This window comes from Mustela erminea, chromosome 2 (assembly GCF_009829155.1).
Source record: "Mustela erminea isolate mMusErm1 chromosome 2, mMusErm1.Pri, whole genome shotgun sequence".
In the NCBI taxonomy this organism is placed as follows: domain Eukaryota; kingdom Metazoa; phylum Chordata; class Mammalia; order Carnivora; family Mustelidae; genus Mustela; species Mustela erminea.
In genome coordinates, this window is record NC_045615.1 from 161,261,693 (window position 1) to 161,281,020 (window position 19,328).

The following is a 19,328-nucleotide window of genomic DNA, read 5'->3' on the forward strand; positions in this document are numbered from 1 at the left end:
GCCACGCAAGTCCTCCAGGATGTTTCGAAGGGTAGCGACCTGCCCTCACAGGCAGGCAGGGCGACGCCGTCTTGGCCGTGAGCAGCTTACGTCTTCCGACGCCCAATGAGCAAAGGCTCGAATATTTATTTAAGTTTGCAGAGACGGAGAATCTGTGCTCGGTGGGACCTCTTCGAGAGCAACCAGCTGGGTTCGTTCACCAAGCATGTCGTGAGCGCCTACTGTGTGCCAGCGCCGCTGCAGGTGCCCAGGGCTGACGAAACAGCAGGAGTCCGTCCTCTTGAAGCTTCTGTGTGGAGGCCGTGGCCCTCCTCACCCTCCGGCACGAAGTCAGGGACATCACTCAAGCGATCATATTAAATACCCCATCAAAATCAGTACTTCAGACAAGAAAAATGCTACAGCCAAAAAAGTATTCTAGAAGAAACGATCCAATTAAAAATATCACGATGGTGATAGTTCAGGGTGGATCCGTGAGTGGCTTTGGGATTCTTTACCACATTTCTGGTTTTTTCACGTTCTCTTTAATAGTCAGGTGTTACTCTTATATTGAAAAAAAAAATTAAAGGATAAAAGTAAAATCCAAGAGGCTCCTTGCCCAGCCTGAAAAGGTTAGATGAGTTGTACGAAGAGTATTCCTGGCAAGCGTTAACTTTGGAGCTGGACAACCTTGCATTTCACCCTGGTGGTGCCCTCATACTCGCTGTGTGAGACCTTGAGTAGGTCACACTGCTTTTCTAATTTTACTCGTGTCACAATAGAGAAAAATGGAGGTAATATGCCAACCTTGACCTCCCAGAACCGTTAAAAGAGAAAACTCAGTGTGTATAAGCAAGCCTGAAACAGTGTTCCGCACATGGTAGGTACTCAGTGTTGGCTCAGTGTTGGCTCGGTTGAACTGGGAAGATCAAGCCTAGAGCTCTCATATGCTGCTAGTGGAAATAGAAAAATAGAAAAATACGTTATAAATATAAAATTTATATATAAAATTTGTATTTATATTTATCTATAAATATAAATTTAATATTTTATATATTTTTTATATTTAAAATATATATTTATAAAATTAAAAAATATAAATTTATATTTCTAAAATATAAAAAATTTATTTATATATATTTATAAAAATATATAATTTAAATTTATAAAAATTATAAAAATTTATATTTGTATTTATACAAAATATAAAATCTATATTTATCAAATAGTTCTAAAAACCCACTTAGTTTGCAATTTCCGAGACGGTAGAGCAGGTACCTAACATATAATTCCACCATTCCACTCTTAGAGATTTATCCAAGAATAAAAACTTATGCCCATACCAAGACTTGGGCACGAAGGATCATAGCCGCTTTATTTGCAATAGCACAAAACTAGGAATGACCTAAATGTCCAACAACAGGTGAGTGGAGAAACAAACACGTCGTTTGTTTGACACATTGGTTGTATGACACAGCTGTACGATCGAATACTATTCAGTAATAAAAAAGAAAAAAATTATTCAGGCATGCTGCAATATGGGTAAAACTCAAAATAATTATGTTAAGTGAAAGCATGCATAAAATAGTATATATTCTATGATTCTATTTGAAAATAATTACAAAAAATCCCACCAATCTATAGTTATAGAAAATAATTGCTTTGTTGCTTTGGGATTGGGTAGGGGACAAGGAAGGGAAGAATGGAAGAATTAGTGTCAGGAAATTTGGGGGGTGATGGATATGTTCTCTATGCTGATTAAGGTGGTGGTTTCACGGGTGTGCCAAAGCTCATGAAATTGTGCACTTTAAATATGGCAATTTATTATATGTCAGTTTCTTCTCGATAAGAAATGTTAAGAAAAGATCATTCCCAACCTTGCTATCCAAGAAGGAAAAATCTACCACGTTTCTTAATCACTCTCAGACTAACAGTGCGTATAAAGAGAACAGGGAAGTGGGTGACCAGTTGACTGGGAGACTCCAGACAAGTGCTTCCCCATGAGCTGTGGGGATAGATTCACAGCAGGGAAAGAGATTTAAATTTCTCAGTGCAGACAGTCCAAAGTTATTAAATTTTTAAAGAATGTATGGATTTCCGTCTAGATCCACAAGACAAAGCGTTAAGACAGGGGCCGCATTTCTTGCCTGTCAACAGCTGAGGTAGCAAGCACAGAAATATCAGATGCCTCCTCATCAAAAGAAAATAATGCCCCAATATGCAGAAGGCTGTTGTATCTAGGTGACAAATTTCAGATGATAAAGAGAGTTGCAAATGTAAACCATGCGGGTTGATTTTTTTTTTTTTTTTAAGAAAGATAAAGTCCGTGATATTGATGTCCCAGTTAAATGTAAAACAGCCAAAGTGGAATCTCTGTTTGTTTTTGTTTGTTTGTTTGTTTTACCTGAAAAGCCAGACTGGTTTTGCCAGGATTAACAGTAACATATAATATGTCCCAGGAAGCAGCAAATGAATTTCAGGACCAAACCAAAGGACTAGATTCAAGGGATTAATAATCCAACACCCAGAATCGGAAAGAGGGAATTTGCACTGAAGGAATTAAAGATGTGGTTTTGTCTCAGTCTTGGCTGGCACAGACCATGAGCCACAGAAGCCCTAAGATAGAAGCAAGAATTCTGGGCTGTTTTGCTAAATGTTGCAGGACGTTGAAAAACATAAGATGTTACTCATTTGTGAGCTATGTTGACATTATCTAAAAATCACTTAAGTTTTTTTTTTTAACTTTTAAAACAAGTCGGAAAAAAATGTAACATGCATCCTCTTTATCGTGTTATGAAAGGATGCTGGTGTTCTAGGTCACTTAAGAGTTGAGGTAGAATGATCGCGCCTGCCCCACAGTAAGCAGTAAGGTTTTGTAACTGCCAGCCTGGCCCAGGTGGTGCATGAGAAGCTGGAAATCATGGACCAGAGAGATAAAAGGGACCTTGCAGAATATCCAATGAAGTCACGGATGCCAGGCTCACCAGTCACAGAGAAAACTTATGTGTAGCCAAGCCCAAGACTCCAGTGTTCGAAAGCAAAACCATCCCACAATATTAAAAATTAGGACAGGTTTCCAGAAGGGACGATGAGGCCATGGGGGCATATAAAACTTAGCAGAGAGGAGTTTGGAGACTAAGGCAATGGCTCTGTGTTTCACAGATTTGACCTGCACACGTAAACCCCCAGAGAAAGGAGAGGAACATTTATTGAGCGCCTGCTGTTGGCTTGGCGCATAGCGGAAGCCAGATAGTTAAGTTAACACGTGCTCCCACGGAGCATACGCTGTGGTAGGGAAGAAGGTACACACAGGACTCTAGCACAGGTTCTCAGAGAAGCACATAAATGCTATAAACGAGATCCAAGGGCTCCGTCAGGTGAGAGCACTGCGTTTCTCTGGCATTAGAAGTATGGCCAGCGTTCGGACATCCTTCCTCTGGTTCTCGCTTCCCCTTCTGCCAGGTACCCGGGTCCGCTCCTTTACTCAAGCTGACCTGACTTCACGCAGCATTCAGTACGTCCACTCCAGCGACGCCGAGAAACACTCCGACGCCTTCGGCTTTACGCTCTCCGATGGCATCAGTGAGGTAGGCAAGGCACTCCGTCCCCTCCGGGAACGGGTTCTGATTCGGAAGTCTTCGTTGAAGGGAGTGTGCAAAGCAACTCTGCGAGCTTCACTCCCCCCTGCTCTCACCCAAAAATAGTGCAGAGAGAGCACCTACCTTCTGTTTAGGTGGGTGCAGGGGACAGGTGTCCCACCTGCACTTTCTGCCGTTTAGGTGACCCAGACTTTCCACATCACCATACGCCCTGTGGACGATTCGCTCCCTGTTGTACGGAACCTGGGCCTGCGGGTACAGGAGGGCGTGAGGAAGACCATCACCGAGTTTGAGCTCGAGGCGGTGGATGCAGACACGGAGGTAAAAGCAATCCCCTCGGTTCCCTGGCTGCATGAGGGCTGATCTGTCACACTGGGAATCTGTGTCCCCGGGGGTAGGGCAGAGTAGCGAGGTTAGTGCAAGCATCCTTGAGAGGTTAGAAATCAGAGGACACTGGGGCCTTCTGGAAAAGAGAAGCTAATATACTTGAGATCAAATTGTTTTTAAATCCTTTCTGAACTCCTAGATACATTCATTCTCTCCCCTGATTACCGGGAGCAATCCCTTAACATGCTGATTGTTTTTTACGTGATTCATAGAAAATTAGATGACCTTTCAGCCAGTTTTTTTATTCTTTCTTATTGAAGCAAGCAAGGGTTTGGGGCACCTAGTCATTTTTCCTACCTTTTACCTCCTTCATTCAGACTTCTCTGAATGACCATGGAATATTGCGATTTGCACTTCCTCCAAGAAGTAGGCTTTATTCAGTAAAACAGGGCACGTAGAGACTGAACTCTTATCCTCGCGATGCTTCCGGAGTCTAACCTTAGGCCTGACTTCGCCCTCACGGAGGGCCATCGCCGTGTCCGTCATTCTCTTCCCCTTCCCTGCGCCGCACTCGATCTGTCACTTCTTCTCAAAACACTGATCACCTGGTACGTGCCAGCCTGCGCTCCAGATGCTAAGGACGGGGCTGTGATCAACCCCAGCTCCAGCCTTAGGGAGTTTTCAGCCTTCGGTTAGGGGAACCGTCAAGAAAGAACATGTAATACCGTGTCGGAGATGATGAGGGCTGTGAATTAAAAGACAAAGCAAGTAAAGGAGAGGGAGGCTGGGGGTGCGTTATTGTAGACGGATGGTCGGACAAGTCTCGGAGGAGTGATAGTCGAGCAGAAATAACATGAAGTGGAAGCAAGCGACGCAGTTATCTGAGTTACTCTCGGAGCAAAACCAGGAGCACAAAGGCCCTGTGGTCAAGTGTGCTTGGAACCTTGGAGTCACAACAAACGAGCAAAGAGGCCCATACTGGGGAGCAAACAGGAGGAAAGAAGGCAGCCAGAGCGGAACCCTGCCGCCAGGTCGCGGAGGAGGGCCTCGCTGGCCCAGGTCAGGCCTTTGCATTTTATTCTAGGTCGGTGGCAAGTCACTGCGAAGGCTTGAGCGTGGTTTTCTACATCTTTTATTTTTCCTTCTGCATCTCACCCTCGAAGCTGCAATTAGAAATGGGAAATTAGCTTCTGTTTGATGCATATGGGATTCTAGATTTGAGAATTTTGGAAAAGTGTTGGAGGGGGGTAGTTGGGAAGGAAATGAGTAGTTATAAAAGGTCTAGCTCCCGTTGCCCTAGCAGAGGTAAAAAATTCAGGTTTTCCCCTATGACCCCTAAAAGACAAATTTGAATGTCTTAGTCTCACCCCAGAAGGCACCAGAACGTAAGTTCAAGTGTAATACCCAATACAGTTTCTCTCCTTGGTTATATTTTTGGTATGTCTAAAGAAAATGCAATTCTTACTTCATAAACGTCTTTGGGTCTGACCACCCTTGACTGCCCGCTGGCTGTCCCGCACAAGTGTGGTTTGGGGCACCGGGTGGCTCAGGCCGTCGAGCATCCAACTCTTGGTTTTGGCTCAGGTCAGGGTCGCGGGAGTTGTGGGATCGAGGCCGAGGTTGGGCTCGACGCCCAGCAGGGGGCCCGCGTGAGGCTTCTCGCCCTCTGCCCCTCCCCTGCCCGCCAAATAAATAAATAAATCTTCGAATCCAAACAAATCTGGTTTCTGTCACGAACTTCCCTTCTCCTCCTGGACAGGCCGAGTCGGTCACGTTCAGCCTTGTGCAGCCCCCGCAGCACGGCACCGTCGAGCGGACCAGCAACGGGCAGCGCTTCTGGCCCGCGTCCACCTTCACCATGGAAGACATCTACCAGAAGCGGGTTAGCTACAGCCACGACGGCAGCAGCTCCCTCAGAGACCGGTTCACCTTCACCGTGGCGGACGGGACAAACCCCTTCTTTATCGTTGAGGAAGGAGGGAAAGAGGTGAGGCGCCGCCGGCGGGGAGAGAGGCCGAGTGCGCCGGAGGTCGTCCGGAAGCCGAACGGGGCATTTCTCAGCCGGGAATAGCATTGTTTTATTCTGTCTCTCATCGGGCCTGGGCAAGCTGGTTAAGTTTCCGAAGCCTCAGCTTTTCATCTGTGAAATGGGTACCACAGCAGTCACCAGCTTCAGTCAGTCTAAGGATCAAAGGTCACGACGAAGGGTGACGGATTGTTCCTGTGACGGTCATTGTTTCTCTGTCCCTTTGGCCCAGCGTTGACGCATTTCAGCTTGCTTTCATCTAATTCGAGTAGCTAATCTCAAAGGATTCCAGATTGTCTTTCTCTTTTACGTGTGCCCTCAGCCAGCCAGAGTTTTTCAGTCTCATGAAGAACAACCTGGTTAGGAGTATGGCTTTCGCCTCTGAGAGACACTGATTGAAATTCTGGTTTTCTCACGAACTGGCTGAGATGTCTGTAAAATGGGGGGGTGTCTGTCGTTCTGCTGCTCGTTGAGCACTTGGCCCAGTGCCTTACACAGGCAACGTAGGGCTCCGGCTGTAATACCGTCGTAGGTCACCACCCCTGTCGTCCTTTTGGGACCAGCTGGTGAAACAGGTGAAGCTGTTTTTCCCTTGAGCTCCTGCAGTTTTTGTCAGAGCTTTCCTTCCCTAAGAGAATCCCTCCCTTCCAAGGTTCACGTGTCCGGAAGAAACTTGAAGGTGGCCTCTCCATCCCCATCCCCGCCGTTTTTCCTCGCTGCTTCCTTCCTCAGCCGGGTCTCTGGGGGGTCCTCGCCCTCCTCTGGCAACAACGGCGCCTGCGCTGACAGGTGGGCCCGAGGACCGCCCGCACTCGCACGTCCGTGTCTGGCTCCGAAGCAGTGTGCCTGAGCAAGCGCTCCCGCCCTGCTGTGTTTCTGGACCCCAGAAGGGTCAGCCCCTCGGCCCTGGGCGGTCCTTTCCTACCCGGATGCTGACTGGGAACGATTGCGTTCCTGGATGCAAGATCGCCCGCATCCTCTAGCGACCGTCCGAACGAAGGTCATTCTCTGCTGGCCCAGGTGTCCGTGAAACGGCTCTTGGGATCTCCGGCCATCCTGGTGTCCGCACGGCTTCACCACCTGGCAGCTCATCGTTTTTATTTTTTCTCTTCTGAACCGTGGCTGCTCCCCCCTTCATTTGACTTTCAGAAGAGAGGAGAGATTTCAGGATGAATCAGCAAAAGGGCTTCCTCTCTGGTAAACATAAAAGGTCATGGTGGGTCTCCAGAGGGACTGTACTATTTTTGACGTGGAAATTATTTAGAAGGGTTGCTGAAGACCGAGAAGCCGGCATCTCACTGCCCTGCGTGCTGGCGCGTGCCTAACCTCCCAGAAACAGAGGTTTTGGGCCGGACTTGCCACATACATGCCGTGTGTGTGTGTGTGTGTGTGTGTGTGTGTGTGCATGTGTCTGCATGAGAATGCAATTCTAGACCAGGTTCTTTTCACTGGTCCCACAGATGCTTTCCTCTGCCCCTCCCCCCCATATGGACAGTTCTCTCGCAGAAAAAAAAAAAAAGGAAAGAAAATATCCTCCCCTGGAATTTCTGCTCACACCTGGCAGAATCCCACCTGGAGCTGTTGACATTAGCCTATGAATGGTCAGATCAGTCTACCGCTCCTGAAAATTTAGGCAAGAGTTATTGAAAGGAAAATACTGTTTGCTGTTTCACCCCAGGGCAATATTGAACCCAACTAAGGAATGCGCGTGGGTGTGTGAAAGTCAACTTTGCTTCTCACGTTGTCCCCACTTGACCCATCAGCGTTCTTTGTGCCCCATGCCAAGGGTGATAAGCAAGGACACTGGCATGGCTGCCCATTCGGAGGTGCCAACGGATGTCGGGAGATCCGGCTTTGGATATGGTAGGACATGACATATTTCAGATGTCCTTGAATGATTACTTTTCTCTTTTGGCTTCCCCCACAGGTTAAGACAGCGGCTCCTCAGCATTTCCAAGTAGACATCCTCCCTGTGGATGATGGCACTCCTAGAATTGTCACCAACCTGGGGCTCCAGTGGCTCGAGTACATGGATGGCAAGGTAAGGCCTGTCCGTCTGCCACACTCACGTGAACCAATGTGGGCAAAGTCCTGATTGGTGACCACATGGAGATAGAAGCTCAGTTCGACTCGTGTTTACCCCTCCCTAAGGGACCTGATTTTCCTAAGACGGGCCAGCTCCATGAGTTTGGTTAGGATTGTATATAGTTTGAGATGTTCTTACAAAATGACCCCCAAAAGACAGAAGCTCGAACAAGGTACACGTTTGTTTTTTCTCTCACATATGCAGTGGCAGTAAGTGGGCAGTCCTGGGCTCTGCATGACCTTTCAGAGACCAGATTCCTTCTGTCTCACTATTCTGACGTCCCTGGGTTGCTGCTGTTGAACAGCAGAGTCTACATTCCTTGGCGGCTCCTCGAGGTTCCCGCCCATGGGAAGAAGAGAACAGGGAAGCAGAGGGCAGGGAACTTCGTTTGAAGCAGGTGATACAGAAATGAAACACATCACTTGTGCTCACATTATTCTGGCAAGAATTTGGTTCTATGGCTCCGTCTGTTGCATCGGAGAGGCTGAGAATAGAGTCTCTCGCTGGCTTAGCTAGAAGTTTGTTAACTAGAAGAAGGGGAGGATGGGTTTCGGGGAATATCTGGAATTTTCCATAGATGGGAAAGAAGTGGGTATTTGGTAGGTGAGTATCCTCAGAGGACTTCTAGTTTAGAAATTCCTTTCTGCTCCTAAATCCCAGTTTTGTCATTTTAAGGTAAGCCATGATTCTTACCCGGTGACCTGTCAAGCATTAAATCCACATCCTCACCCAAACACACACACTTCTTCAGCTCAAGAGCTGATTTTTCTTTTGTGAGGGGTATTCCCTCTAGGATATGGATTTTCTCATCTCCATGGAGCTGATCAGTCATCTGTATGAGCAGCTTCTATGCTGTAGCTTTCTATAGAACTGCTTGGGGTAGACCGGAGGAGTCAAGATGGTGGAGAAGTAGCAGGCTGAGACTACTTCAGCTAGCCGGAGATCAGCTAGATAGCTTATCTAAAGACTGCAAACACCTGCAAATCCATCGGCAGATCGAAGAGAAGAAGAACAGCAATTCTGGAAACAGAAAAACAACCACTTTCTGAAAGGTAGGACCGGCGGAGAAGTGAATCCAAAGCGACGGGAAGATAGACCCCGGGGGGAGGGGCCGGCTCCCGGCAAGCGGCGGAGCAACGGCGCACAAAATCAGGACTTTTAAAAGTCTGTTCCGCTGAGGGACATCGCTCCAGAGGCTAAACGGGGCGAAGCCCACGCAGGGTCAGCGTGGCCTCAGGTCCCGCAGGGTCACAGAAGGATCGGGAGTGTCTGAGTGTCGCAGAGCTTGCAGGTATTGGAACGGGAAAGCCGGCTGCAGAGACAGAGCCGACAGTAAGCTCGCAGCTCGGGGTTACCTTGAACCGGTCGCAGGCCCGGTGAGCTCGGAGCGCGGCCGGAGGTCAGGCAGACGGGAGTAACTGGGCGCTGTTCTCTGAGGGCACACTGAGGAGTGGGGCCCCGGGCTCTCGGCTCCTCCGGGCCGGAGACCAGGAGGCCGCCATTTGTATTCCCGCCCTCCGGAACTCTACGGAAAGCGCTCAGGGAACAAAAGCTCCTGAAAGCAAACCCGAGCGGATTACTCAGCCCGGCCCCTGGTAAGGGCGGTGCAATTCCGCCTGGGGCAAAGACACTTGAGAATCACTACACCAGGCCCCTCCCCCAGAAGATCATCAAGAAATCCAGCCGAGACCAAGTTCACCTACCAAGGACTGCGGTTTCAATACCAAGGAGAGCAGCAGAATTCCAGAGGAGGAGAAAGCAAAGCATGGAATTCATGGCTTTCTCCCTGTGATTTTTTTTTAGTCTTGCAGTTAATTTAATTTTTTTTCTTTTTCATTTTTGTTTTTTTTTTCTTGTCTTCTGGTAAAATTTTTTTTTAACTTTTACCCTTTTCCTTTTTAACGTTTTTTAACTAGTTTATCTAATATATATATTTTTTCTTTTTTATATTTTTCTTTATTCGTTATCTTTTTTTTAAATTCTTTTCTTTCTTTTTTTTTTTTCCTTTTTTCTTTTTTTTTTCTTTCTTCCTTTTTGAACCTCTTTTTATCCCCTTTCTCCCCCCTCACGATTTGGGATCTCTTCTGATTTGGTTAAAGCATATTTTCCTGGGGTTGTTGCCACCCTTTTAGTATTTTACTTGCTCCTTCATATACTCTTATCTGGATAAAATGACAAGATGGAAAAATTCACCACAAAAAAAAGAACAAGAAGCAGTACCAAAGGCTAGGGACCTAATCAATACAGACATTGGTAATATGTCAGATCTAGAGTTCAGAATGACAATTCTCAAGGTTCTAGCCGGGCTCGAAAAAGGCATGGAAGATATTAGAGAAACCCTCTCGAGAGATATAAAAGCCCTTTCTGGAGAAATAAAAGAACTAAAATCTAACCAAGTTGAAATAAAAAAAGCTATTAATGAGGTGCAATCAAAAATGAAGGTTCTCACTGCTAGGATAAATGAGGCAGAAGAAAGAATTAGTGATATAGAAGACCAAATGACAGAGAATAAAGAAGCTGAGCAAAAGAGGGACAAACAGCTACTGGACCACGAGGGGAGAATTTGAGAGATAAGTGACACCATAAGACGAAACAACATTAGAATAATTGGGATTCCAGAAGAAGAAGAAAGAGAGAGGGGAGCAGAAGGTATACTGGAGAGAATTATTGGGGAGAATTTCCCCAATATGGCAAAGGGAACGAGGTTCAGAGAATGCCCCTCAAAATCAATAAGAATAGGCCCACACCCCGTCACCTAATAGTAAAATTTACAAGTCTCAGTGACAAAGAGAAAATCCTGAAAGCAGCCCGGGAAAAGAAGTCTGTAACATACAATGGTAAAAATATTAGATTGGCAGCTGACTTATCCACAGAGACCTGGCAGGCCAGAAAGAGCTGGCATGATATTTTCAGAGCACTAAACGAGAAAATCATGCAGCCAAGAATACTATATCCAGCTAGGCTATCATTGAAAATAGAAGGAGAGATTAAAAGCTTCCAGGACAAACAAAAACTGAAAGAATTTGCAAACACCAAACCAGCTCTACAGGAAATCTTGAAAGGGGTCCTCTAAGCAAAGAGAGAGCCTACAAGTGGTAGATCAGAAAGGAGCAGAGACCATATACAGTAACAGTTACCTTACAGGCAATACAATGGCACTAAATTCATATCTCTCAATAGTTACCCTGAATGTTAATGGGCTAAATGCCCCTGTCAAAAGACACAGGGTATCAGAATGGTAAAAAAACAAAACCCATCTATATGTTGCCTCCAAGAAACTCATTTTAAGCCCGAAGACACCTCCAGATTTAAAGTGAGGGGGTGGAAAAGAATTTACCATGCTAATGGACATCAGAAGAAAGCAGGAGTGGCAATCCTTATATCAGATCAATTAGATTTTAAGCCAAAGACTATAATAAGAGATGAGGAAGGACACTATATCATACTCAAAGGGTCTGTCCAACAAGAAGATCTAACAATTTTAAATATCTATGCCCCCAACGTGGGAGCAGCCAACTATATAAACCAATTAATAACAAAATCAAAGAAACACATCAACAACAATACAATAATAGTAGGGGACTTTAACACTCCCCTCACTGAAATGGACAGATCATCCAAGCAAAAGATCAGCAAGGAAATAAAGGCCTTAAACGACACACTGGACCAGATGGACATCACAGATATATTCAGAACTTTTCATCCCAAAGCAACAGAATACACATTCTTCTCTAGTGCACATGGAACATTCTCCGGAACAGATCACATCCTCGGTCCTAAATTAGGACTCAACCGGTATCAAAAGATTGGGATCATTCCCTGCATATTTTCAGACCACAATGCTCTGAAGCTAGAACTCAACCACAAAAGGAAGTTTGGAAAGAACCCAAATACATGGAGATTAACAGCATCCTTCTAAAGAATGAATGGGTCAACCGGGAAATTAAAGAAGAATTGAAAAAAATCATGGAAACAAATGATAATGAAAATACAATGGTTCAAAATCTGTGAGACACAACAAAGGCAGTCCTGAGAGGAAAATATATAGCGGTACAAGCCTTTGTCAAGAAACAAGAAAGGTCTCAGGTACACAACCTAACCCTACACCTAAAGGAGCTGGAGAAAGAACAAGAAAGAAACCCTAAGCCCAGCAGGAGAAGAGAAATCATAAAGATCAGAGCAGAAATCAATGAAATAGAAACCAAAAAAACAATAGAACAAATCAACGAAACTAGGAGCTGGTTCTTTGAAAGAATTAATAAAATTGATAAACCCCTGGCCCGACTTATCAAAAAGAAAAGAGAAAGGACCCAAATAAATAAAATCATGAATGAAAGAGGAGAGATCACAACTAACACCAAAGAAATACAAACTATTATAAGAACATACTATGAGCAACTCTACGCCAACAAATTTGACAATCTGGAAGAAATGGATGCATTCCTAGAAACATATAAACTACCACAACTGAACCAGGAAGAAATAGAACGCCTGAACAGACCCATAACCAGTAAGGAGATTGAAACAGTCATTAAAAATCTCCAAACAAACAAAATCCAAGGGCCAGACAGCTTCCCGGGGGAATTCTACCAAACATTTAAATAAGAACTAATTCCTATTCTCCTAAAACTGTTCCAAAAAATAGAAATGGATGGAAAACTTCCAAACTCATTTTATGAGGCCAGCATCACCTTGATCCCAAAACCAGACTAGGATCCCATCAAAAAAGAGAGCTATAGACCAATATCCTTGATGAACACAGATGCGAAAATACTCAACAAAATACTAGCCAATAGGATTCAACGGTACATTAAAAGGATTATTCACCACGACCAAGTGGGATTTATTCCAGGGCTGCAAGGTTGGTTCAACATCCGCAAATCAGCCAATGTGATACAACACATCAATAAAAGAAAGAACAAGAACCATATGATACTCTCAATAGATGCTGAAAAAGCATTTGACAAAGTACAGCATCCCTTCTTGATCAAAACTCTTCAAAGTGTAGGGATAGAGGGCACATACCTCAATATCATCAAAGCCATCTATGAAAAACCCACCGCAAATATCATTCTCAATGGAGAAAAACTGAAAGCTTTTCCTCTAAGGTCAGGAACACGGCAGGGATGTCCATTATCACCACTGCTATTCAACATAGTACTAGAGGTCCTAGCCTCAGCAATCAGACAACAAAAGGAAATTAAAGGCATCCAAATCGGCAAAGAAGAAGTCAAATTATCACTCTTCGCAGATGATATGATACTATATGTGGAAAACCCAAGAGACTCCACTCCAAAACTGCTAGAACTTATACAGGAATTCAGGAAAGTGTCAGGATATAAAATCAATGCACAGAAATCAGTTGCCTTTCTCTACACCAACAACAAGACAGAAGAAAGAGAAATTAAGGAGTCAATCCCATTTACAATTGCACCCAAAACCATAAGATACCTAGGAATAAACCTAACCAAAGAGGCACAGAATCTATACTCAGAAATCTATAAAGTACTCATGAAAGAAATTGAGGAAGACACAGAGAAATGGAAAAATGTTCCATGCTCCTGGATTGAAAGAATAAATATTGTGAATATGTCTATGCTACCTAAAGCAATCTACACATTTAATGCAATTCCTATCAAAGTACCATCCATCTTTTTCAAAGAAATGGAACAAATAATTCTAAAATTTATATGGAACCAGAAAAGACCTCGAATAGCCAAAGGGATATTGAAAAAGAAAGCCAAAGTTGGTGGCATCACAATTCTGGATTTCAAGCTCTATTACAAAGCTGTCATCATCAAGACAGCATGGTACTGGCACAAAAACAGACACATAGATCAATGGAACAGAATAGAGAGCCCAGAAATAGACCCTCAACTCTACAGTCAACTAATCTTCGATAAAGCAGGAAAGACTGTCCAATGGAAAAAAGACAGCCTCTTCAATAAATGGTGCTGGGAAAATTGGACAGCCACATGCAGAAAAATGAAATTGGACCATTTCCTTACACCACACACGAAAATAGACTCAAAATGGATGAAGGACCTCAATGTGCGAAAGGAATCCATCAAAATCTTTGAGGAGAACACAGGCAGCAACCTCTTCGACCTCAGCCGCAGCAACATCTTCCTAGGAACAATGCCAAAGGCAAGGGAAGCAAGGGCAAAAATGAACTATTGGGATTTCATCAAGATCAAAAGCTTTTGCACAGCAAAGGAAACAGTTAACAAAATCAAAAGACAACTGACAGAATGGGAGAAGATATTTGCAGACAACATATCAGATAAAGGACTAGTGTCCAGAATCTATAAAGAACTTAGCAAACTCAACACCCAAAGAACAAATAATCCAATCAAGAAATGGGCAGAGGACATGAACAGACATTTCTGCAAAGAAGACATCCAGATGGCCAACAGACACATGAAAAAGTGCTCCATATCACTCGGCATCAAGGAAATACAAATCAAAACCACAATGAGATATCACCTCACACCAGTCAGAATGGCTAAAATCAATAAGTCAGGAAATGACAGATGCTGGCGAGGATGCGGAGAAAGGGGAACCCTCCTACACTGTTGGTGGGAATGCAAGCTGGTGCAGCCACTCTGGAAAACAGCATGGAGGTTCCTCAAAATGTTGAAAATAGAACTGCCCTATGACCCAGCAATTGCACTACTGGGTATTTACCCTAAAGATACAAACGTAGTGATCCAAAGGGGCACGTGCACCCGAATGTTTATAGCAGCAATGTCCACAATAGCCAAACTATGGAAAGAACCTAGATATCCATCCACAGATGAATGGATCAAGAAGATGTGGTATATATACACAATGGAATACTATGCAGCCATCAAAAGAAATGAAATCTTGCCATTTGCGACGACGTGGATGGAACTAGAGCGTATCATGCTTAGCGAAATAAGTCAAGCAGAGAAAGACAACTATCATATGATCTCCCTGATATGAGGAAGTGGTGATGCAACATGGGGGCTTAAATGGGTAGGAGAAGAATCAATGAAACAAGATGGGATTGGGAGGGAGACAAACCATAAGTGACTCTTAATCTCACAAAACAAACTGAGGGTTGCTGGGGAGGGGGGTTGGGAGAAGGGGGTGGGATTATGGACATTGGGGAGGGTATGTGCTTTGGTGAGTGCTGTGAAGTGTGTAAACCTGGTGATTCACAGACCTGTACCCCTGGGAATAAAAATATATGTTTATAAAAAATAAAAAAAAATAAAAAAATAAAAAAGAAATAAGAAGCATTAAAAAAAAAAAAAGAACTGCTTGGGGTTTTTTAACTTACTACAGCTTCCTCTCATCCCTTATTTGGTTTTCTTCCTCATATTCAGAACCACCCCCTTCTCTTCTCAACATTCTCCAGATGGTTTTCTACTTCTCCCTTCTATCCTATCGCAATGACTCTTAACCAAAGTCAATAATGACCTTTATTTTGCCAAGTCCAAAGGTCACACACCTGTGCTTGTTTTACTAGATCCATTATTTTTTTTAAATATTTTATTTACTTATTTGATAGAGATAGAGAGATCACAGCAGGCAGAGAGGCAGGCAGAGAGAGGGGGAAGCAGGCTCCCTGCTGAACAGAGAACCCGATGTGGGGCTCCATCCCAGGACCCTGGGATCATGACCTGAGTCAAAGGCAGAGGCTCAACCCACTGAGCCACGCAGGTGCCCCTTACTAGATCTATTATTATTTAATACTGTTTACCACCCTCTTTTTCTTTCAGACCATTTTACTCTTACTAAATATTTGTTGAATGAATGAATGAGTGAGTGAGTGACTTACAGTTTAGCCAGTATATTTGGGCAATATTGGGGTATCATATATCTATCTTACTCAATTTCAAGAATTGTAATGGGCTATAACATGGCCACATTCCCTGTAGTTAATCATTATTTCCAACGTTCAAACCTTCCTTAAAGGCCAAACTCAAATCCGCCCCCTCAGATCCCTTCTCCGATCCCGATGGCATTCATGTCTCCCATCCCCAGAAGGGTACAGTCCTCTTTGTATCTCCCAGTACAGCTCTTGCCACAACACCCTGGCTCAGGAGCCGTTCGTTCTTTTCCAGTCAAGTGTGAGCATCCCAAGGCCAGAGGCTGAGACGGCTGCAGTCCTCGTGGCCTCTTCCATCCTGGCAGAGTTTTCCATGCAGTAAATGCACTCAGTAAATCATTGTTGAACTGAATTAATTCAGAGTCCGAGGGTCTCGGTCTGGCTTTATTCCCACGTCAGGAATTAAATTTAATGGGTTTCTATTCCAGGCAACCAACTTGATCACCAAGAAGGAACTGCTGACCATGGACCCAGACACAGAGGACCAGCACCTCGTCTATGAGATAACAGCCGGCCCCAAACACGGCTACGTGGAGAACAAGCTACAGCCGGACAGAGCTGCTGTCACCTTCACACAGGGTGAGGAGAACCGGAGATGGGAGCCGAGAGACGGGAGAAATCGCTGCTAACTTTCCCCGCCTTCCAGATGTTTCTCACAACCACTTCCAGCTACTTACCCTCAAGTCATTTATTTGCAGACAAATAGATCGTTTAGTGTCTTACCATCCAACTCCGGATTTTTACTTCTCCTGATTTCTTTTTCCTAATATTCTCAGTTATGGCAAAAGGAAAACAAAATTGTCTTTACCATGCTTGCTCCGTTCCCAGATTGTTTTAGGTTTTGGGGAGATTTAGTGGAATGATCCCATGATGTTGATTGGTTTTCTTCTTCTTTTTTTAACTGAAGCATGGTTGACACCAATGTTCAATTAGTTTCAAGCGTGCAACATGCTTGGTTTTCTTTCAAAACAAAGAACAAAAACAACAACCATACTTGATGAAATATCTGTGATCCTTTGTGGCTTAATTTTGTTCTCGAAGGGTCATGGGTTTCTTAAGTCCTCAGCAAAGAAATTAAAATCAACAGGGGTGCATTACTCAACAGAAGTATTTTCCTATTTTGAATCACATCAAGTGGACCATTTTGTATTTTAGTAGTCTTTTTTTTTTTTTAAGATTTTATTAATTTATTTTTCAGAGACATGCACAAGCAGGCAGAAGTGCAGGCAGAGGCAGAGAGAGAACAGGCTGCCCGCTGGGCAAGGAGCCCGATGCGGGACTCGATCCCAAGACCCTGGGATCATGACCTGAGCTGGAGGCAGACACTTACCTGACTGAGCACCCAGGCATCCCTGTATTTTAGTAGTCTTATAAGCATGTCAGACTCTTGCAGGCTTCTTTTGAGGATGGACCTGACCTTGAACTGTCATTGCAAAAACTGCCCCTTACAACTCATGCACCGTATTTCCCTTGTCTCCCTGTTCCCAGTCTTATGTTCTCTCCTAGAAGAGAAACTTCAATAGGTGCCATGTGTGGAGGCTGTTTTAATTCCACCCCAGCTTCCCATATTAGCACATACCTTCAAAGAACTTTATTTAGAAAGAAGTAGGGGTGAGTGTGAGCATGTGTGCCCAAAGGATGGAGTCAAAGACTCTTTGCCAGCTCTCAGATTTGCCTTTAGAATTCCAAAGAGACTCATTAAGGTACTTTTTTGCCATGATCCTGGGATTCTTATTTTACAATAGCATCGCGGTATTTCCTGGATAAAGACAGCTCTTTGTCACATGGAGCTATGGGGTTTTATTTTAAAATCTGGCAGACACACTTATTTATTTTTAAGACTACTATCACTTTTGGTTCCTGGGAAATTAAGTTCTGTCTTCAACCCATTAGAAGAATAAGCTGGGTATGTCAGCATGTAATCTATGAGGCAGTCTTTCCCTCCCTGGGTAAATTCATACTGTGTTTTTTCTCACAGAGGATGTGAACTTGGGATTGATCCGTTACGTGTTACACGAGGACAAGATCCGTGAGATGATGGATAGTTTTCAGTTTCTGGTGAAGGACAGTAAACCCAATGTGGTCAGCGACAATGTCTTCCATGTCCAGTGGTCCCTCATCAGCTTTAAATACACCAGGTACAGGGGTTGTTGGTGTTTGTTCTTGAGAAGTGTATCAGGCAAGCGGAGGAGATCAGATCGAAATACGTGGGCGTCTGCTCTGGCCATCTGATGGTGGTGGTGGCAGGAGATAATGATAATAAAAATAATTAATGTCATCAAATGTTTTTTAATACTAAACGTACCAGGCACTTGACATATATCGTCTTGTTTAATACTTGCAATTGTGAAGCGGTGCTGTTGTCCCCGCAAGAACAAAGCAATGGAGGCGGAGAGAGGTTAACTAATTGACCCGAAGTCACATAGCTAATAAGCAGTGAAGCTAAGACTGAAACTCAGTGCTCTTAACCATTGTGCTGTAGTGCGTCTCCTACAAGTGTTTTTGCTTCAGGTTTTCAAAGGTAATCCAGTAGAACTGATAAGAAACGAAATACACAATCAATACTGGCTGAAAGTAGTCACTGCCGCATGATAAGAGCGTCTGGGCCGGGCCCTCTAGCTTCTCTGTTCTCGGGCTCGTGTTCTCCCCTAGCTCCTTTGGTGTTCATAGGATTATATGTCCTTTGGGACAGATTCATAGCTTAATATAGATACTCTCTAAGGTGTTTTTGTAGTCTTTGGGTTGGGGGGGAGGGTGTTGAGAGGCAGACAGACACCAGTTTTGGTAAAGGTAGGCAAGCACAGTACTGATTTTAAAGGTCACATTATAACTAGAATTATAATTTTGTGGAGCAAATAATTCTTTAAGTCTACATTTCAGAGACTCACTATTCTAAGAAAGCAAGTTCATGATAATTCAGATGGACATTGGAATGGAGGTCGGGGGATAACATACAAACTTGATTTCATGTGCCCTAGACCTGGGCTGTCCACTCTTAATCACACAGACTCAGAGAATTTAGTGGAATATTATATTCAGTGTGTGTGTGTGTGTATGTGTGTATGTTTATATATACACGTATGAATGTGTGTATGCATGTAAATGTGTGTGTATATATGTGTGTATGTCTATACATATATAGACATACGCACACACACACAAACACACACACATTTTGCTGTTATTACCCTCTTGTTTGTATCTCCTTAACAATTAAATAAGTGGACAGTCTGATCACTTTTTCTGGACAGCCCGCCAACGTTTAATAGGCTGAATCGCACAGAGTGTCCCAACGCTGGCACTGAGGACTGACCCATCAGAGGCACTTTGCTGGCAGCCCACACCACAACAAGACAGAAGCCCCAGCCCAATACTCTGCCTCGGTGATGAAAAACAAGGCCCAGCTCGGGCCCCAGTCGCTCATGGACAGTTTGTCTTCTACCTGCCAAAGCA

General features: G+C 44.2%; 1 protein-coding gene across 5 annotated transcripts in view; it reads left to right on the forward strand.

Moving 5' to 3' along the window:
• Positions 1-19,328, forward strand: part of FRAS1 (Fraser extracellular matrix complex subunit 1) — a 416,244-nt gene that overhangs the window by 339,511 nt on the left and 57,405 nt on the right. For 4 of the 5 annotated variants that reach the window (XM_032334686.1, XM_032334684.1, XM_032334688.1 and 1 more), the window contains 6 exons: positions 3,442-3,566; positions 3,759-3,899; positions 5,665-5,892; positions 7,859-7,972; positions 16,304-16,454; positions 17,854-18,013. In XM_032334686.1, the coding sequence (XP_032190577.1) occupies positions 3,442-3,566; positions 3,759-3,899; positions 5,665-5,892; positions 7,859-7,972; positions 16,304-16,454; positions 17,854-18,013 (919 nt within the window). The remainder of the gene's footprint in view (positions 1-3,441; positions 3,567-3,758; positions 3,900-5,664; positions 5,893-7,858; positions 7,973-16,303; positions 16,455-17,853; positions 18,014-19,328) is intronic. The other variant, XM_032334685.1, reaches the window with a different exon arrangement.